Source organism: Buteo buteo, chromosome 5, assembly GCF_964188355.1.
Source record: "Buteo buteo chromosome 5, bButBut1.hap1.1, whole genome shotgun sequence".
Lineage (NCBI taxonomy): Eukaryota > Metazoa > Chordata > Aves > Accipitriformes > Accipitridae > Buteo > Buteo buteo.
Genome location: NC_134175.1, coordinates 36,067,363 through 36,087,768, shown reverse-complemented (window position 1 = coordinate 36,087,768; position 20,406 = coordinate 36,067,363). Strand labels below are relative to the sequence as shown.

At 67.0% G+C, this 20,406-nt stretch overlaps 2 protein-coding genes across 4 annotated transcripts in view; both read left to right on the top strand.

The window, feature by feature from the left end:
• Window positions 1–3,500: 3,500 nt before the first annotated feature.
• On the top strand, window positions 3,501–9,204 carry DES (desmin). The gene is made up of 9 exons (XM_075028609.1): window positions 3,501–4,142; window positions 5,895–5,955; window positions 6,138–6,233; window positions 6,321–6,482; window positions 6,574–6,699; window positions 7,428–7,648; window positions 7,786–7,835; window positions 8,091–8,173; window positions 8,267–9,204. Exons 1-9 carry the CDS (start codon window positions 3,589–3,591, stop codon window positions 8,306–8,308), a joined length of 1,395 nt encoding a protein of 464 aa, XP_074884710.1. The 5' UTR covers window positions 3,501–3,588; the 3' UTR covers window positions 8,309–9,204.
• Window positions 9,205–11,296: 2,092 nt separating this feature from the next.
• Window positions 11,297–20,406, top strand: part of SPEG (striated muscle enriched protein kinase) — a 40,173-nt gene continuing 31,063 nt past the window's right edge. For 2 of the 3 annotated variants that reach the window (XM_075028607.1, XM_075028606.1), the window contains exon 1: window positions 11,297–12,146. In XM_075028607.1, the coding sequence (XP_074884708.1) occupies window positions 11,738–12,146 (409 nt within the window). In that variant the 5' untranslated portion in view covers window positions 11,297–11,737. Of the gene's footprint in view, window positions 12,147–15,222; window positions 20,053–20,406 lie in introns of those variants that run through there. The other variant, XM_075028608.1, reaches the window with a different exon arrangement.

The following is a 20,406-nucleotide window of genomic DNA, read 5'->3' as shown; positions in this document are numbered from 1 at the left end:
TGGGAGCACAGGGGTGGGGACCAGGGACAGCCAGACAGGCTGTGTGCCCACACTGCTGGCCCCGAGCCCTGGGGTGGATGAAGGCATGAGGGCAGCTGGGGTGAGTAGTGGGTGGGGGTCTGCAGCCTGTAGGGCACCCACCAGCTCCCGGGACCCCGGTGGGCCAGGCTGGGCCATGGTCCAGGCAGGGAAGGAGAACCATCTCCTATTTAGACAATAGCACGTGCCCTGGGTCCGTCAGCGCCGGGGAATGGACTGCACGGTCCTTCCCTGTTAGGGTAAAGGCGCCTGGGAGGCTCATGGCTGTAAAAGGAGCAGGACAGAAGGAGACGGCCGGGGGCCAGGAGGGAGGGGGACGGATGCCCTCACTGTTTCATTCCCATCCCTCTGCTCACCCCTGAGCCAGGGCCAGGCGCAAGGCAGGCACGGGGGCCCCAGCAGCAGGGAACGGGGCCGAGGAAGGGCCGGCACCCCATCCCTGCATCCTGCCCACCTCCAAGCCGTGAGATGCCCGCAGCCCAGGGAGGCTATGCCTGGCTCGCCGGGTGGCTTAAATCCTGGGGGAGCAGTGGGAAGGGAAGGCCAGGGAGGAGGGGCAGCCACGGGATGCAGCTGGCTTCGCTCAAGGGGATGTCATGACCAGAGGGAATTGTTTGACGTTCCAGCTCCCGATGCCTTCCCGGCAGCAGCCTCATCCCAGGGCTTGGAGGGAGCTGGGGCCAGGCCAGTGTGGGGGCTGAGGGGCTGCTTCTCAGGCTCCGCCAGTCTGGGTCAGCCTGGCCTGGGATGGAGCCTCGGGGAAACTGAACGGGGCTGGACGGGACAGGAGGCACCCCTGCACTGCTGCTCTCTGCAGCTTCCTTGCTTTTCGAAGCCCCTGGGGCTTTAGCTGGCAGAGTGCTTGGGGCCACGTCCCTGGGATGGGACTCTGGCAGGGTCCCTGGCTCCTGTCCCTCACCCCCTGCTTCCCGTGCTGCCGGGTCCTGGATGCAGACGGGGCTTTCCTAAGAGGTTGTGGAAAGTCCAAGGCGTCCGTTCGCTCTCTGCCAGCCGTGGGGCCCCTGCCTGCACACAGCCATCCCGGAAGGCTGTCACAGCAGCTGAGGAAAGGCCACTTCAAACTGTCCTAGAGCGGGGTCAGGAGGATGCTCTTGGTTAACACTTCTGAGCTGCTTCCCCTCCTAGCAGCAGTGCCCAAGAGTACGTTTCCCCTCCCCGGGGCACCCCAACCCTGCACGCCCCTGCTCTGTAGGATGGGGACAAGGGCTCTCCAGGCCTTGCATGGGGTTTGCATAGCCCTACCTGAAGCACCAGGGCAGGGTGCTGAGCACCGCTGGACATACCACCCCTGGGGGGCCCATCCTCCCCACACCCCCAGCCGGCGGGGCAGCGGGATGGGCTCACAGGAAAGGATGGCTGAACAGTATGGCTGGCGCTGTGCTGGCCCAGACCCCTGGGGTCCCTCGTGCTGTTGTGGGCACCCACCTGCCCCTCTGCCCCCCAGACAAGGGCTGGCATGCCACCCTGCTGGTATTCATGGGGCAGGCAGGGCACACGTGCGGGGCTCAGGGACACGCAGGGTGCTCTCGGAGCCGGGCCAGGAGGAGGAAGGATGCTGTCTGTTTTTCCATCTTCTCCCCCCCCACCCCACAAGCCCCCCTTCCTTCCATCCTCCCCCCTGCGCTGGGATGAAACAACCCCATCTGGAAATACCTTCCCTTTTAAAGGCACGCTCCACCAGGCAGCGTGCACCCTTTGGGAAGCCACTGCATTACACGGCGACTAGGCGGCCGGGAGGGACTCTGGGGTTGGGGGGGCTTGGGGGGGCAGAAGGGATGTGGGGCATCGACCCTCTGCCCACCTGCGTGGCTGTGGGGCCCAGACCTTTGCTGGCCCCCCAGGTGGCAGGGAGCAGGCAAGCAGCAGGCAGGGGTGCCTCCCAGAGCCGGGGCAGTTGAGGATGCTGCCGTGACCAAGCCCAAGCCTTTACCATGCCGATGCTGTCACGGGCGAGCCCTGGCACCGCTCAGCATCTGGGTTGCAGCCTGGGCAGAGGGCTGGGAGGTGCGGGGCCGGGTAGGGCTGAGCGCTGCTCCTGGTGCTGAGTCACCCGGTGCCCAGTGGCATGGCAGTCCCCTCCGCCCCGGGGCCTCCAGGGACAGAGGGGCTGGGGCTGTGCCAGCTGATGTCAGCCAAAACAGCCCAGCTTGGGCAGGGCTGGGGCTCACCAGGTGTGCCGGGGGGCCTGGGGAGGAGGGGTGCTGCGCAGGCAAGGGGCAACTCTCTGAGGGGTTACCCCGGCACAGCCCCCCTCCCTCAGGGTGCCCGCTTTAGCTGGCCTGGGTTTGTGCATGGCCCCAGGGGTCCCTGCCCTGGCCCACCGCCTGTCCAGGAGGTGGGAAGCTGTGGTGGGGGTCCTGGGGTGAACTGGGGTATTCCTCATTCTGAGAAGATTTGGGGAGGCGGGCTGGGCTTTCTGCTCCCCAAAGTAGTGCTGGGCCAAGAGGGAGGCTGAGGAGACAGGACAGAGCCTGCAGTGCCCCAGGATGACCTGGGGACCTTGTCCTGCTCTTGGGGTGATGGGGACCAGAGAGGGGCTGGTGCTGCTCTGGGCAGGGTCCCCATCTAGCCATACTCTCCACATGCCTGGCGCAAGAAGGGTTAACAGGGTTCCTCCAGGGGCTATAAATACCACGTTTGAGGCTATTTTGGTTGGGTGCCTGCTGCTTTGGGAATGTGCCAGAGCAAGGACCCGGGGGGGTGACATCACCATCACCAGGGGCCGCTTGGATCCAGCACCTGCTCGGGGTCACTCAGCAGCACCCCGAAAGTGCCCAGCCTTGGGCTGGTGCTCAGCTCCCCCGTATCAGAAAGAGGGGGTTTAGTTGGTACGTCAGCACAGGCATGATCAGGACAGGCATCCCCCACATCACCCCCTCCCCAGGGCCCTCCCTTGCCCCTCTCTATGTCGGGGGGCTGGAGTCTGGCCCCACATGGAGAGCTGAGCCTGGCCAGGACACCATCAGGGGCATTCTGGGGTGCTCAAGGCCAATTTGGGAAGCGGGGCCACTGGGGCATGGGGTCTGGCTCAAGGGGGAAGCAAGCGATGGTGTGAAAGACTTGAGTCCCCCGGCATCAGCCCAGCTCATCTGTCTGTCTGGGCCCCCCCGTGGGTAGCACTGCGCCCCGATGGGGGTCTGGGCAATGCTGGGGGGCTCACCACCAGCCTGCCCCACTTCCCCCCTCACACCCCCAGGGACGGGGCAGTGCACTGGGGGCCGGGGGGGAGGCTGATACACCGATGGGGTCTGGGGGTGCCCGGGGTCCACGGGCATCGTCGTCGCCTGCCCGGAGTTCCACGGCCCGACCGTGCTGGCTTGTGAGGGGTGGTGGCTGGTGGCTGGTGGCCATACCCACCCCCCCGCAGCAGCATCCCCCAGCTGCCCGGCAGCAGGAGGGGCGGGTGATGTCAGCAGGATACAAATAGCGTCGTCGCGGGTCCTCTCCCGACGACTCGCAGAGCTGCCGGCCGCTCGCCAGCCCTGCTGCCTGCTCCCTGCTCCAGCCTCACCGCCCCACGCCGCCACCATGAGCCAGTCCTACTCCTCCAGCCAGCGGGTCTCTTCCTACCGCCGCACCTTCGGCGGTGCCTCCCCGGTCTTCTCCCGTGCCTCCTTCGGGGGCAAGGGCAGCAGCGGCAGCTCCGTCACCTCCCGCGTCTACCAGGTGTCCCGCAGCTCGGCTGTCCCCAGCCTGTCCAGCTTTCGTGCCACTCGCGTGACGCCCCTGCGCTCCTACCAAAGTGCTTACCAAGGTGCCGGCGAGCTGCTGGACTTCAGCCTGGCCGATGCCATGAACCAGGAGTTCCTCCAGACCCGCACCAACGAGAAGGTGGAGCTGCAGGAGCTCAATGACCGCTTCGCCAACTACATCGAGAAGGTGCGCTTCTTGGAGCAGCAGAACGCCCTCATGGTGGCCGAGGTGAACCGCCTGCGGGGCAAGGAGCCCACCCGCGTCGCTGAGTTGTACGAGGAGGAGCTGCGGGAGCTCCGGCGCCAGGTGGACCTGCTCACCAGCCAGCGGGCCCGTGTCGAGGTCGAGCGTGACAACCTGCTGGACGACCTGCAGAAGCTCAAGCAGAGGTGAGGAGGGGCCCTGGTGTGTCCCCGTGGGCATCCATCCCTGCATCTCCATCCCTAGGGACGGGTGGTAGCAGAGCTCGCCCTGGCAGCCCCTTGAGTGCTCACTGCTGTCCTTGTGCCCTGTGCTCGGAGCCCATTGTGGCCCCGCTCCTCCGTCCCCCTCACGCTGTCTCCCAGGGTGGGAGAGCACCCCGGCCATGCCTGTCGCTTAGCTGCACCTGCCTGCAGGGCACTTTGCAGGGTGCCAGGTCCTGGCACGGTGCCTGCGAGTTTTGGGAGGGAGAAGAGCACCCGTGACTTGCTACACCGGTGCTGGGTGCTCCCCAACCCACAGCGTGAGGCAGGTTGGGGGGAGCTGGCCCAGCGGCATGAGGCAGGGCAAGGGAAGTGCCCACAGCCTGGGCATCTCAGCAGGGCACTCTGGACGGCCGCTGCGAGCCCTCACCAGGTGCCCAGGCAGCACCCAGCAGGCAGGATGGCTCCGGCAGTAGGGGTGTCCCCTGTGTCCTCCCTTGCAGCGGGGCCGAGGCTGGGCTGCGATGCCATGGGACCCCCAGAGCTGGGAGATCGGAGTGCTCCGCTCCAGGGTCCCCATCCTCACTCACACCGGGGAGGGCTGGCCAGCCCATGGGTGCACTGAGCCCTGCGGGACAGACAGATGGACGGAGCCTGCCACGCAGGCGGAAGCGAGGGGGAGGATGACCCGGGGGGGGTGCTCCACCAGCTCCGGACGCAAAGGAGGGAGGGGAGGAAGAGGCCACACTTCCGCAGGACAGGGATGCTCCAGGGCTGCCGTGGGTGTCCACGGTGCCCCGGGAGCAGAGGGGACCCCCCAAGGATGTCGTGGGCCTGGCTGGTGCCGGGGAGGGGGCTGGGGCCAGAGGGGAATAGCCACAAGGGCACCCAGGCTGAGTGACCCCCAAGGGACTGACCAGCATGGGGGCACCTGGCAGCAGGGGCGGATGCTCAGGGGAAGCTGCTTTTTCTGATGCTGGTCTGCACCTTCCCTCCTGGCCCCTGTGCCCTGGGGATGCCAAGTCCCCATCTCCTGGGAGTGACACAGGCTGCTGCCTCCCCCTGCAACCCCAGCCTCTGCCCCAGATGGCCAGCACTGGGGTCCTGGTGGGCAGAGCCCCTGATGCTGGGAGGCTGGGGTGGTAGCATGAAGGACCCCTCAATATCAGGGGAGGAACAGGGCCCAGAACAAACCGGTGTCAGGTTCCTGCCACTCGGTGTGCCAGCACCGTCCGGGCATCTCCGTCTCCTCCCCGCCGCCTTCCCCTGTGGCACTGCCCCTTCCCCTGGCACAGCCGGGCTCCCCAGCCCTGACCTTGGGCTCACACCCCAGCCGTCCCTGCTCCATACCCCCATCGCACAGCACCGCTGAGACCCGTCTGTCCTCCTGCTCTCCCTGGGACGGCACAGCTGGGGGCCATCCCTTGGGCCCCCCGTGTCAGATCCTGCACCCCGTCCCCCCCGCTGCCGGCCACTCTCCCCTATAAGGGCCGGGGCAGCGCGTGTGGCACTGAGCTGACCTCATGCCTTTGTGCTCTCTCTGGCGTTGACTATAATAGGGAATGGGAGGAAGAGCCCCTGGCCCCCCGCCAGCCCTCCCGCCGCCTGCTGGGAATGCAGAACAATCCGCCGTCTTCCCACCAGGCCACGCTGGGCTCAGGGACAGCTTGGGGGGACATCGCTGCCGGGGGTCGGGGCTTCCTCCGGACCCCCCTAACCTCCCCTCTCTGCCTGCAGGCTGCAAGAGGAGATCCAGCTGAAGGAGGAGGCTGAGAATAATCTGGCTGCTTTCAGAGCCGTGAGTACCTGTCCCCCAGTGCAAGGCCTGGGACCCCTGCCTCCCCTCCCGCTCCCATCTCCCCCTAGCAGCCCAGTCCCAGCACCAGGGCATGGTCCTGGGCACAGCTTTGCACCTTCCAGCTTAGGTGCATTCCCCGCACCCCCCCCAACCCCGCTACCCTTCACTTCGTGTCCCCCCAGGATGTGGACGCGGCCACGCTGGCGCGCATCGACCTGGAAAGACGCATCGAGTCCCTGCAGGAGGAGATCGCCTTCCTCAAGAAGGTGCACGAAGAGGTAGGTCGGGGTGGGCCCCTTTCCTGCGGGCACCCACGGGGCCGGCAGATGGAGCGGGTGCCCTGAGGTGTCGCCTTGTCCCCCCAGGAAATCCGTGAGCTGCAGGCTCAGCTGCAGGAGCAGCACATCCAGGTGGAGATGGACATCTCCAAGCCCGACCTGACGGCTGCGCTGCGGGACATCCGCGCTCAGTACGAGAGCATCGCTGCCAAGAACATTGCCGAAGCCGAGGAGTGGTACAAGTCCAAGGTGCGGGTGGCGGTGGGCTCTGGGCTGGCTCCAACGTGGTGGGTCCTGGCTGTCCCGGTGGCCATGCCCGCTGACCCTGGCCTCTCCCCAGGTGTCTGACCTGACGCAGGCGGCCAACAAGAACAACGACGCGCTGCGGCAAGCAAAACAGGAGATGCTGGAGTACCGGCACCAGATCCAGTCCTACACCTGCGAGATCGATGCCCTCAAGGGCACGGTGAGCTGCAGGCAGTGTCGGGGAGACCACCAGCTTCCCTGCAAGGACCTGCTGCGCTGGGGCTGCTCGGGGACCTCTGGGACATCTCTGGGGTGGAGGGCTCTTCCCAGCTCTCTGAGTTACTGCCGTGGGGGGACTCATCCCCCAAATTTGGGCCGCACCTCCCCCAGTGGCAGTCTGGGCCTCTGCGACGTGTTTTGGCAGAGCCCCGGCGTCAAGGCACAGATTGCAAAAGGTGCCCCAGACTGGGAGGCTCCAGGCAGGCGGGCGCAGGGCTCAGGGTGTCTGGTTGCAGGCTGGGAAGGTGGTTGCAAACAAACAGGGCACAACAGTCCCGCTCTGGCACGGTCACAGTCACAGGAGCCAGTCAGCAGCCACCAGTGTGGCGGTGCCACCCCCAGGCAGCCGTCCGGTGCTCCTGCACCTCTCTGCGCCCCGCTGTCGGGGTGGGATGGCTTTGCTGAGGGGCCTGGGCGCCTGGGCAGAGGGTGCTGGGGTTGCCCAGCACTTGCCCAGCTTGCCCCTGCCAGACCCTCCTGCCCAGCGCTGGGCAGACAGAGGGTGACAGCCACCCATCACAGTCCCACATCAGCTGGACCCAGCCCAGGACTGACCACGGCTCTCCCCAGGTCCCTGGCTCTCCCCTAGGAACCCCCCAGTATCCCCACCCCAGGTGAGCCCTGTCCCCTCTGGGTCCCCCCCTTGCTGAGCCCCCCCTGTCTCCCCAGAACGACTCACTGATGCGCCAGATGCGGGAGATGGAGGAGCGCTTCGCAGGGGAGGCCGGCGGGTACCAGGACACCATTGCCCGGCTGGAGGAGGAGATCCGACAGCTGAAGGACGAGATGGCCCGGCACCTGCGCGAGTACCAGGACCTGCTCAACGTCAAGATGGCCCTGGACGTGGAGATTGCCACGTACCGCAAGCTGCTGGAGGGCGAGGAGAACCGGTGAGTGGCAGGGGAGCAGGACAAGGTGGGGGGATCAGCAGGGTCAGCTGGTTTTTGGGGCTCCCACCCCATGAGCAGCTGCCCAAGGGCTGGGGCTGGCTGGCTAACACTGAGCTCACCCCTCTGTGTCCCCACAGGATCAGCATCCCCATGCACCAGACCTTTGCCTCCGCACTCAATTTCCGAGGTGAGCATCGCCCCGTGAGGAAGAGAACCTGGGACCAGTCCCCAGGGGTCCCCGGACTGGGGGCAAATCTCCCTCCTGGGGGGCTGCAGCCAGGCTGGCAGGTTGGGGACCCACGGGTGCCACACTGACCCCCTGGTGTGGGGGCACACGGTTGGGTGTTGCCATGAGCTGAGGGGGGTGTTAAGCCAGTCCCACTGCTGTGCCCCCGTGCCACATGTCCCTGCGGTCCCATCCCCTGTGTCCTCCCGCCCGCAGAGACCAGCCCAGAGCAGCGCGGCTCCGAGGTGCACACCAAAAAGACCGTGATGATCAAAACCATCGAAACCCGCGACGGGGAGGTGAGCGCAGGGCTGTACCGGGGGGTAGTGGGGAGGCCGAGGGGCTCCAGTGCTGGCACGGCATGGCATCTCACGGTGCCTCTCTCCTGGCAGGTGGTGAGCGAGGCGACCCAGCAGCAGCACGAAGTGCTGTAGAGGAGACTGCTCCGGCAGCCCACTGGCACCTTCCGTCCCTGCCTCCGTCCTGCCGCCAAGCCCCCCTCCTGCCCCCCACCTTGCCCCCCGGCGCTCCCCTGGCACTGCCTGAGGGGTCCCCCCTTGCACAGCCGCCGTCGGACCCCCCGCACCCCCCGGGCTCTCTCCTTTGGCTTTGAAAGGCTCGCTCTGCTTTTGTAGCTTTGCAGCAGCAACGCCAGCGTCAGGATCAGGCCCGGGCCAGGGGGGCGGCAGGAGGAAGGGAGGGGACAGGCAGGAGGGGCTGGGGGGAGCCGATGGTTGGCCTGGGCCAGCTCCCTGGAGAGCCGGATGATCCCAGCAGCGGGTTCTGGATCCCCCCTCAGCCCCCTACCCACACGGGGCATGGGCTCATCCCACGGGAGCGGGGACCTGTCCCCCTGCACCAGCACCACTGGCCTCCCCGGAGCTGGCACTTCTCCGGGTGCATGGTGGTGATGCCGGGGATGGGGAGAAGAGGGGTCTGGGCCAAGCCCCCCCTTCTCTGCCCGGCTTGGAGCCAGGGTGCTCCCAACCTGCGTCCCCCTCCTGGCCCGGGGGGGCTGGGGTCCTGTGGTCCCCCCAGCCCGAGAGACAGCCCCGTGGGGCAGAGGAGGGCAGCGCCCACCCCCCCCATCGCGGGGACCCCCAGCAGCAGGAGGCTGTGCGGGGCCAGGCTCGTGAGCCGAGAGGGTACCCGTAGGTGGACACAGGAGAGAGGAGGAGTGAGTGAGTGGGAGAGAGGGGGGAGAGAAGGAGAGGAGCTGGAGAGAGGCCCGGGGGCCAGGGCAGGCGCCCCCACCCCTCACCCCACTGCATACCCACCCCACTGCGTCTACGTGACTCTTCAGGCGGCTGAAATAAACAGTGGAGCATCACCCCTTCCTCCCAGCACATCTCTGGGGCAGGGATGGGATGGGATGGGGTGGTGGGGAGGCAGCACTGGGGGGGCATCACACGGGCCTCCGGGGCTGGGCTGGGGTGGATGAGGGGGCCAGCATCCCCCTGAGCCATCTCTTCCTAGGCTGCTGGTCCCCCCCAAAACATGTGTGTCCCTCATCTTACACTGAAGGTGCCCCAGAGCATTTTTCTGCCTGTGGGGGTGGGTTTCCCAGTTGCACTGGGTGGGAGAGCCCTGCTGGGACTGGAGGCAGTGACACCTGACCCCTGAGCAGGTTTGGACAGGCTCTGGGTGACCGTCCCCTGTCCCCCCCATACACCCAGGGCCTTACACCACGGCCCAGTGGCTCTCAGCTCCACAGCTGTCCCTTTTCTGCCCTCACCCGGGCCAGTCCTGCCACAGACCCACACCCCCCTGGGACCTCACCAAGCCCCCCTATTGCCACCGACCTGGAAGCAGAGCCCCCCTCATCCCAAATCTACCTCCTCCTCAGTACCCCATGGGCATCAGCCCCACCACCCCACGCCTGCCCCCACCCCACACTCAACCCCTAGCCTCAGCCTGGCCCCTACACCCTCTCCTCCCCAACACATGTGCCCCCCTCCCTGTGGTCGGGGTGTGGGGGTCTTGGCTTTTTCTCCTTCGCCCCAGCGATGGGGGATGCAGCAGGGGAACCCAGGGTCGTGCATCCCACAGGAGAGAGAGATTCAGGGTTGCTCTGCCCGGGGAGGCGTTGGAGGGTCCGTCCCCCCGGCAGGCAGCTGAGCCCTGGGAGGGCTTGGCGGGGGGGGGCCGTTTTAGGGAGAGGGCGGGTGCTGCTGCCAGCAGTGGGGTCGGGGCTGGGGACTCCCTGATGGAAAAGCCAGCGTGGCGAACCCCAGTTTTGGCTGCGGGGCCGGCCAGGGCCGGGGGGGTGTCGGATCTCAAGGGCTGTCTCCAGCAGGTGGCCCTGTGACATCGAGGATGGTCCCCAGGGCCGCCCTGGGGAGGGATGACACCCCCCTCCCTGTCCGGCCCAGGCTGGCTGGGCCAGGGCTCTGCCCCTGGGGCGGGGGGCAAAGGGGGGACAGGCGGGGGAAAGCCCCCCCAAGCCTCTCGCAGGCTTCTCCTCCAGCCCCCGGAGACCCCGGGACTTGCTCAGCTGCTCTGCAGCCGGGCCGTGGGTCTTGGCAGGGCATCCCGCTCCGGCGTACCCCAGCCACGGGGATCCTGGGATCTTCTCCTCGCCGGTGATGCTCCACCGATGCCAGCACCCTTGGGCTGGTGACAACGGGCTGTGCCAAAGCCGGCGGGGCTGGCCTGCAGCTGAGAAGCGGCTCGCCGTGTCGCTCGCGTCCTGCTCACCCAGATTTACAGCCCCCGGCGAGGGCGGCCAGGGCCAGGCGCCCAGACGTGTGCCATCGCGCCGGGAGCTGGGGAAGCCCTGCCTTGCCCGGGGGTGGCGAGGCAACGCATGGCACAGGCAGTCCCTGGGCGCTCGCTGCCTGGAGCACAGCACGTGGGAGCTCTCGTGGGGCACCCCAAATCCCAACAGCGAGCTGGTCCTGCTCTAAGCAGGGCTTGAATGGGGGCTGGCCGGGACCCACGCCGCCCAGGGCAGCGAGGCAGGGGCTCGGCGAGAGAAATGGGGTTTTGTTGTGCTTGCGGCCTCCTGGCGGGTTGGATTTGGGGTGAGCAGGGATGCAGGGATCCATCCCTCTGTCCGCTGCCTGCCGGGGATGGGGCAAAGGGGCCCCGCGGGGCTGGCTCCTGCCCGGGGTCTCGCGTTGCAGGAAGCATGACGGTGTCCTTTCCCTCCACATGCCACCAGGGTCTCTCTGTCCCGATCCGGTGACACCGTCGGAGAAGGGGAAGGGGGGGAGGAAGGCTGGGTCCCCCCGCGAGCCTCGCTGCTAATATGGAAAGGCGCTGGCCCCTTTCTATCTTTGCAAGCGGAGCTGGGCTGCAGGGCCCGGGCGGCGGGTGCGGAGAGGGGGAGCCCGGCCAAGGAATGTGACATATCAGAGGCAGCTGCCACTTCAGGAGAGGGGGCAGAGGGAGCGCAGCTCGCCGGGGGCTGCGCGGGACGGGACGGGACGGGCGAGGGGGGGGACGCCACGGCCCCAGTGGCGGGACAGCTCAGGGAGCAGCCGGCACCCGCAGGACTCGCACCCAGGCCGGCGGAGGAGCAGGTGCCAAGGCGCTGGGCGGGCTCGGGGTCGCAGCGGAACATGGGGTGTGGGTGCTGCGCCGCACCGGGCGCTCGGTGAGCGGTGGCTCGGCGAGCAGCAACCCGAGCCCCCGCCTAAAAATAGCCCCTCGCTTGCCCACGGCGCTGCGACCTTCGGGGCTGCAGCCGGTGGGGGGGAGGCACCGAACCGGAGGGCACCTGGACCGGGGGGCCGCCTCTGCCCCGGCACCTCTGGCAGGCACCCAGCACCCCCAGGCTGCAGGCAGGGGGAGAAGAGGGGCACGGCGCTGCCGGCTCGGGGCAGCGGGGGTCGCGGGCAGGGGTAGGGGAGCTGCAGACCATGCACCGAGCGCAGGGACGCGGTGGCACGAGTAGGGCCGGTGGGGAGCCCCGGGCGGCCCCGCCGAGCCCGGGCATCCCCCCGAAGCGTGCCAAGGTCACCGCGGAGCCGGGGGCACCCGAGGAGGGCCCGGGTCGCCCGGCGGCACCGTTTTTTGCGCGGAAGCTGAAGAACGCGGCGATCGGCACCGGCTGCGACATCCGGCTGCGGGTGGTGGCTGTGGGCAACCCCCGGCCCAGCCTCCGCTGGTACCGAAACGAGGAGCTGCTGGCCCCACGCGGGGAGGAGTACGGCACCCTCTGGATCCGGGACAGCAAGAAGGAGGATGCCGGCGTGTACACCTGCATCGCCGAGAACGAGAGGGGAGAGGCCATGACGAGTGCCGTGCTGGCCATCATTGACATGGAAGGTAAGGGCGGCCTGGCCGCGGGCACGGCCGCGCTGGCACGGCCGCGGGCACGAGTTCGCCGAGGGTGGCAGCGGTGCTTTGCGGGCTCCTGTCTCAGCGCGTGCCCGGAGCCAGCCAGGGCTGAGCTTTGCTGTGCCTGCCATGCTGCAGGCTGGGGTGAGCATGTGGCCGCTGTACCTGCTGCCAGGCCAGGCAGGGTGCCAGGGCCGGGCACTGGAGTGTCAGGAGCATGTGATGCCAAGCCTGCTCGGGGCAGGAGGAGAGAGAGAGACACGGCTCGGGTGCACGTCACCGGTGGTGCCACCCTCCGCAGCCACCGACACGGTCCCTGGAACCCCCCGGTGCCCCTGCACAAGCCACTCGTGCGCCGGCTGCCTGCGGGCAGAGCTGCCCATGGCATCGCCATCGCAGCTGTACCAGGCGCTGGGACCGCACTGGGAGAACTGGGACCCTCCGGGGGGTGGGGCCGGGGGGAGGAGCCTAACACTGCAGGAGGTGGGGCTGTCAAGTGGGTGGAGCCTATGCTCTGCAGTGGGCGGGGCCTGAATAATTAGCAGGGGCGGGGCTAGCTTTTGCCGGCCCCTTAAAGCCATACCGCGGCCCCTCTGCTCATCGCTCCCGGGTGCAGCAGCCGGGCATGCTCCTCTGGTGCGCAGGGAGTGCGTGGGGGCTGCTGTGGGCCTCATCCTGCACAGGAGCCAGGCAGGTTTGGGGCTCGGCCCCCTCTGCCCCAGGATGGATGCCACCTCCCTGGGGTGTTGCAGACCTGAGTGTTGGGGAAGGTGTGGTGCTGGCTGGTGGCACGGCTCGGAGATGTGAGCTGTGCCATCTGCGTGGGCACAGCGAGGGCAGGGAGGGAGGGAGGGAGGTGGTGCTGGGCTCTGGGGAAGGAGCTGCACCTGGGGCTTTGTAGCACAGGTGGTGTGCTGGAGATGCTGCACCTTGAGGTGGGAACTGGGTGGCGGGGGGGGGGCAGAAGGAGCCTTCGCGGTGGTGAAGGGGAACAATGGAGGAAGAGGAGAATTTGCTTTGTGTGAGCCAGGAGGCTGGTGGAGCGTGTTTGGAGGATGGAGGAAGGTGTTCATGAGCCCAGCTGCTCATGGGCCTGAAAGGGAGGGCAGGGGGAGCGGAGAAGTGTGCAGGAGGGGTCCTGCTCTGTGGTGGGTCTGCGCAAGGTCACTGTGCATAACGCTTTGGGGACCGTGGCACTGTGCAGTCGGACGCGTGGCACTATGTGTGCAGAGAGAGTGGGAGACGTGCAGGGCCCCACGGGGTGGGAGCAGCCTGTCCTGAGGTGGGGGAGCTCACCCTGTTCTCACACTCTGGTGTACAGCTGCACCTCTCCATGGCACTGCCGGCCCAGGCCCCCCTACCTGTGCCCAACGGCGCAGCGCTGCCTGATTTCCCCAGGTGCCCGTTCCCGTTGTGCTGACGCACTTGTCCCTGCTCCCGATTCCCAGCCACTGGCCCTCGCTGCTGCCTTTCTGGAGCAGCTGAGGGAGGGATGGCACAGCCAGGACTGCCTAACACACGGGGTGAATGTCACCCTGCCCCAGGCGCTCCTCCCGGCTGGCCGTGGGTGCACAAAGCCAGCCATGGGTGCACAAAGCCAGCCCTGGAGCCGCACAGGCTCCAGGGCACCGGGCTGGGCAAGGAGCGTGGCAACCTCCAGTGTGGTTTTTGTCCCTGCCCTGGGGCAGAACAATCTCTGCGGTGTGCTGTGGCAGCGCCCAGGGCGCACCATGTCCTGCCGGGTGCTGGAGAGGGGTGCCGGTGTGGAGGTGATGGGATGTGGTGGAAGGTCCAGCCCTATTGCCTGGCCCCGTTGCAGGGCGCAGGCACTCAGCGTGTTGTTCCCATGAGGCCATTTTCTCTGTGCCGGCAGCGGAGTGGTGAGATGGGTCATCGTGTGAAATGGAGGAGCCGTGCCACCGCTCTGCACCCGCCTGCCCTGACACCCTGCCAGGTTGCGTGCTGTGGCTCACTGGCCTCCAGCACGGAGGCCCCTGCTGCTCAGCGGCTCCCCACGCTCCCTGCTGAGATGCAGCTCTCTGAGGACTGTGGAAGTTCCACTGGTGGCTGCACTGTCCCTGTGCTGGGCAGGGACACCCCGTCCTTGTTCCCTGGGGGGCCCTGTGAGCCAGGTTATCAGCCAGTTATGGGGTAAGGGGGATATGTGCAAGGTGCCCCGGGCAGGACAAGGTCTTTCTCTGGGTTCGGGGTCCTGGCCCCCTGTGTCTGGACATAGTGGGATGCCCTTGCTCCATTTGCCTCTGCTGGGTCACAGTCTCCGGTGGGCACGGAACCTGGTCCTCCACCTTCTTTCCCTGGCATGTGGGCCAGACTGCAGCTCTCTGTGGGGCCAGCATCAGCTCTCCCCAAGGTGGCTCAGGTCACTGCTGGTGGTGTGGGGGGGCTCTGTGCTGCCCAGCTCCACGCTCAGCCCTGGCAGCTCCTCCTGCACCGGCTCAGCATTCCCTCTTGCTTGCACAAGCCTGATTTAGCTCCTCTAATCCCTTGCCCTGAATCTGTCGCTCCACCCCACTAATGATTTTCTCCTGCTCTTCTCCCAGGTTCCCTGTGCGCGTCAGTGCCCAGCATGGGGAGCGGGAAGCGCACGTGTGGGGCTGGCTGGGCAGCCAGCCGTGGAGGCTCCCAGGGGCACACCATCCCCGCTGTGTCCCACTGCTCTGCCCCTCTCCTGCTGCAGGTTTGCCCTCATGCTCTGGCTCCCCAGGCGCAGGTGGGGTGTGTTGGCCCTTCTCACACCAGCACCAGGCTGGTCCAGGGGCTTCCCAGGTCCATCCAGACCCTTCCAGACAGTCCTGGTTCCCACTGCGGCTCCATCGCCCCCAGGCTCACTAAAGCCTCTATCACCTCTCAGCTGCATCTCCTGATTTTCTTTCCCTGTAAACCAGATTAAATCACCTCTTAAGAACCCAAGCTAATCTCCTTTTAGAGCCCAGCCCTCCCTCGCCATGCCGGCGCTGCCTGGTCCTCCCTGCTGGGACTGCCTCTTGTTTCAAGGTTGCATGTGTCCGTCTTGGGTTCCCAGCGCAGGGTCTTGCTCCGCTCGCCTCCACCTGCACTCAGCAATCAAACTGCCTTGGAACTATTCCTCTGCCCAGGGAACAGCCTGCACCCGCCTGGATTTGGGGGCAGGGAAGGGGGCAGGAGCTGCCTGTGCATGGCAGCACTGCACGGCCCCTTTCCATCCAGCCCAGAGTTACAGCAGAACAGCGTGGGCATGCTTTTGCAGCTGGTGGTGCGTGGCGACGGCAATGGCACCCTGGTGGGGATGGCTGCACTGACAGTGTCCCTGGTGGCCCAGCACCTCTGGCCATTTCACTCAGTGCCTAATTTTAGTCCCTTACTTTGCAGCGCAGCGCCCATGATTAATGCCAACTGCCCCTTCCCTCTGGAGCCCCTGCCAGCCCTGCTCAGGGACCGAATGGGGCCTAAAGCCTCCCTTTGCCATCTCCTCCCTCCTGTGGGTCTCTCTGGGGCTGCCTAGTCTCCCCTTGCTGTCCCCGGCTCTCCCCCCAGCCCCAGGGCACAGCAGCATGTTGCATCTCAGAGGAGCCTGGGATGCAGCAAGGCTCCAGCCCAGGCTGCCGTGCCCCACCGTGGGGTGGGCACCATGCCCAGCTGTGCCAGCGCAGGGGCTGCCTCTGCAGAGCTGGGGTGCCACCCCAGGTGCTGGTCTCAGCTGGTGCAGCGACAGGTCCCTGTGGCTGGGCAGCGCAGGCGGGGGACAGGGCTGGACCTGGCCCTCAGGATGCCCGCAGCCAGCAGGGCCGGCGGGCGGACCGGCTGTGCCGCCGCCAGTCCCCAAGCACAGCCAGGCGCTCTGGGACTGTGCCCGTTCCCTGGCACCGGGGGTGGCACCGGGGCCAGCAGCTGCTGGAGACCCGCGCTCTCAGCTCTGCCCCCAGCCACCTGGGCAGGGGGCTGGCGCGGTGGCCGTGTGTGCCAGCTCCCCGTCCCGGGGCACTGCGGACCCGGAGGGCTGCTCCCCGGGGAGCGGAGGGGAGGGTGCAGCTGTCCAGTCAGTCACCTCCACCCCTGCCCTCTCGCCCGCTGCCGGGGGGTTATTTTTGCCGCGGAATGTGCCGTCCCCTTGGATTCTGGCGGGCTGCAGGGCTTGTGTTACAGGCGAGAGGCTGAGACCCAGGTCTGCGGGTAGGTAAATATAGCACCGCCGCTCGGGGCTGTGTGATGGGGCGACGGCCTCTTCCTCCTCCCGGGGCTGCCCAGCGCTCCCTGTGCCCCTCCTGACACCAGGTTGCTGACTTGTGCCTTGATTCAGTGGCACTGGGAAGGGGCTAGCTGCTTCTACCCTGCTGCCCGCACTCTTGCCTGCTTCCCCCTCGGCCCTCTGCATGCAGCCCCTCAGCCCCAGGCGGGGGGGATGCCGGGAGCGGGGCTAGCAGGGCAGGGGTGAAATGCCTCCCACCATCCCGCTCCATGCCCAGGCACCCGGAGCCAAGGTCACGTTGCTGTCCCGCACCCCCGCGTCCTCCACCTGCAGCAGGCACCACCGTGTGCTTGGGCATCCTTCTAGTGGCGGCAAGGGGAGGTGATGCTGGGGAGGGCACCTGGGGTGTCCCTGGCCCTTGGGAGAGGGGTCACAGCAGACCATTGCTCTTCCCCAGAACCAGAAAGCTGCTGCGGTGCTGCCCTGCCCTGTGGCGAGGGCCATCCTGCTGTGTTTATTTCCCCCCCGGGGACAGGGCTGGGGATGGTCCCCACCTCCCCAGGCTCCCAGCACATCCCCATGTCCTGCAGACCCTCCCCAGCAGCTCCAGGAGTCACAAACACATGAAAGATTCATGCCCAGACCTCCTCCTACCCGAGATGGCTGCACACACCCGCTGCCATCAATTATTCAAGAGCCGAGACAAGGGGGCTGGTGGCCGGGGCCGTGTGGCCGGTGCCCAGCTGGTGCTGCAGTGCAGGGGCAGGATCCGTGCAGAGCTGCCGGGGATACCCAGCAAGGTGTGGGGAGCCGAGGCTCTCCGAGCAGCGTAATTAATGCTGCATTTTGAGCAAGTGTTTGCTATCTGCTTCACTTAGGGCCAGTGCATGTCCAGCAGACGAAGCTGGATGGCAATGGGGCCACCTGCTCTGGCTCTGCCCCTTTTCCATGCCATGGCCACGCTGGCCCCCATCCCCTGCCCTGTGTCCATGTCCTGCAGTGGAGCAGGGCAGTGCCAGGGCTGCCCCCGGGCTAGGGCATGGCAGAGGGGCTGCGCTGGGTGCAGACTGCCATCACCTCCCACCGGACACCTGCAGGGACTCTGGCTTTGCCCTTGCGGGGGGATTTGCAGGTGCTGCTGTCTCTGGAAAGCATTTTTGGGCCCCACCGCAGGCGCAGCCCCCCAGAGGTGACCCAGCTGCTCCCAGGGGTACAGCATCTCTGGGGCAGCCCACAGCCACTCCTGGGGCTTTTGCTGAGGGATAGCCGAGCAGCAGAGCCACAGTTGCTGGGAAGTGCTGTGTGCCCTGCCATCCAGGAGCCGTGGCCAATGGGGCAGTAGACCTGGCAGTCGGAGGATACCCAAATGACTGCGTTTTGGCTGGGTACTTGTGGTCCCTCCCTGGGACCAGCCCTGAGGCTGTCTCTGCAGGTGCTGCGTTGGCAGCACCCTTGCCCTGGCACCACTGTGTGCCAAGCCCAAGCCCCAGTGCTCCTTCCTGGCATCCCTGACCAGGCTTTTATCCCACTTGATTGTGAAAAAAAAGGCACAGGCTATGCAGGTCTGCGGCAGGACCACAGGCATGCACAGCCTAGGTGAGAGCACCTGGCAGGGAGACTCTGGGTGCAGGGACCCTGGCAGACATGAGCCCCATAGCCCAGCCCTTTACCCACCCCTGGCTCAGGGGTACCCATCTCTGTCCCCACTCAGGGCTGGGGGGGGCCAGCAGAGTCCTCTGGCTCTGACAGGAGATTCCCTTAGTGCCAGCTCTGGCATTTGTGGGACTCGCTTGACGTGCAGGGTCTCCACGGAAACCCCGCAGCATCACTCGAATTGTAGGACTGTCAGAAATGTTGTATAAACAGCTCCTTTTGTACTGGGTAATTTGCAAGTTATTATGGAGCCATGAAAAGCCTCACGTTGGGAGTCATGGGCTGGGAGGGGAAGCGGAGAAAAGCTGCTGGAGCTGCCAGGCGTCGTGGGGAGCGTGATGCCTGTGTGCAGCCCTGCATGGGGTGACCGGCTCCCCAGGGGACAGGTGAGCGGCACAGGGACACATGCTGGGTGGGGAGGCTTCCAGCAGCGTCCCTACGGATGCTCTGCAGTGGGAGGGGGCAGCGCGGACAGCCGGTGGGCCTGGGACCTTGGCAGCCTCTCCAGGAGCCTGGAAAGGGGGCTGATGGGTGCTGTGGGGCTCAAAGGCTTGGTGAGCTGGCGATGCAGGGCACCGAGAGCTATGGGAGCATGGCAGGCAGGAAAGGCCCCACTGAGGCTGTGGGGCTGGGACTGCCCCTCTGGCTTATCTGCAGCGTCACCCAGAGAACAGGGACAGGCCAGCAGGGCTGGGGATGCTCGGCTGGGGAAGGCTTGGAGCACTGGGAGCACTAATAGGTCTTAATGGCCTGACCAGCCTCACCAGGGATCCCCACCCACAGCTTCTGCCGACAACCCGGGAGCCCCATCGCAGCTCAGTTCTGGGCACCCAGTCCTGCCCTGAGCCGTGCCGTGGGTCCTCACCCCAAGCACGAGGGGAGGTCTCGTGTGTGTCACGCAACGTGGAGAGGGACAACAGCCTACCTCCCCTGGTCAAGCCTGCGTCCCCACCAGCCACAAAGCAGTGATGCTAGCCCAGGGCTGACCATCTCGCGTGGGTCCTGAGGCACCCGAGGGGTGGGGTGCAAGGTCTGCCTTAGGGCACTGGCTGCCTGGGGCTGGAGGCTGTGTGGTTTGCAAGGGGGGCTCATGCCGTGGCACGTGCTGTGCTGGGCCGGGGCGGTTGCTGTGAAAGACTGTGCCTGTATTAGCTCTTGTTCGTGTGCAGGCAGGTTAGCAGTGCTCGGACCCACACCCGTGTCTTGGTAAGGGAACCTTTCTGCATCGCCGATGGCTGGAGGATGTGGGGGACTGAGCGGAGGCTGGCAGAGTGCTGGTGAGCCTGGGTCTTGGCTGGGCCGTGCCATGGCACACCATGCGGCTGTGCTGCTGCGCGCAGGGTTCTGGCAGCTGTGGCCGTGGAGCTGCCCCATTTGGGGGCACTTCGGGGGCAGCGCGTGGAGGGCAGTCGCTTGCAGCGCTGGCGTGGTGCGTCGTGTTATTCTTGTCCCCGTCGGGGTGCGTGTGGGAGCCGCGGTGGTGGGCTGTGCCCCACGGTGCTGAGCACGGGAGAGAAGAGCAGCCCCTGGCCCGGGCGGTGGGGCAGGATGGACCGATGGCAGGGGACAGTGGTACAGCCGCATTGCCGGGCAGGGGGCTCGCACCCCTGGGTGCCGTGGAGCCAAAGCCAGCGGGGGGGAGGACGTGTGCCCGCCCCAGCCGCGCCCCCCCCCCCCGCCCCGCGGCTGCCCTCGCCCCCCGCCACCTGTGCCCTGCCCGTCCCCCGCCGCTGTCACCGTGTGCCAGGGCTGGCGGGGAGGCGGAGGCGGAGGCAGGCGGGGGAAGGATGGAGGGAGGAGCACTCCAGTGATGCTTCATGCTCACAGCTCCAGCCCTCCCGAGAGCCCAACCTGGCGAGCCCCTTCCTCTTCCCTCCGCCGTCCCCGGCTGCCGGCGGTGGAGGATGCTCGGAGCATCGCTCGCCTCCCCGGCGTGCTGACAGCGGGGACCCCGCCGGGAGCGGGCTGGCGTCCTGCCGGGCCTGAGCCGGTGTGACCGGGCCAGCGGGGCTCTGCAGAAGCATGAAGAAGATCTGGGTGAAGAAGCGTTTCCAGGTAAGGGCTTCGGCCGGTGCCGGGAGGAGGGGGCAGTGCCGGGAGCGGGAGGGCATCGGGATGGGGATGGGGATGGGGATGGGGGTGTCCCTCCGGCCCTGCCGCTGCCGCCCGGGGCTTCCCAAGGCTTTGCCCATCACCGGCTCCAGCCCCGCTTGCAGAGCCGCCAGCTGCCTGTCTGTCCTCGCCAGCCCGGCCAGGAGGGGCAGAGGGCAGGTGCTCAGCACCGCCTGTGCCAGCAGCCGGGCCGGGACCCCCCGCCGGGGCCTTGCCCCCACGCCACCCTCTCCCCTGTCCGCCCTCCGGAGCCGGGGCAGCAAATGGAGGCTGCTTCATGGCTCCCCCCGGCCCCGC

Excerpts from the sequence above, each read along its gene's own strand:
- DES (XM_075028609.1), top strand. The coding sequence starts at position 3,589 with ATGAGCCAGTCCTACTCCTCCAGCCAGCGGGTCTCTTCCTACCGCCGC. Across the intron at positions 6,700-7,427 it reads TCGATGCCCTCAAGGGCACG|AACGACTCACTGATGCGCCA; the intron begins GTGAGCTGCAGG and ends CTGTCTCCCCAG. Across the intron at positions 7,649-7,785 it reads CTGGAGGGCGAGGAGAACCG|GATCAGCATCCCCATGCACC; the intron begins GTGAGTGGCAGG and ends GTGTCCCCACAG.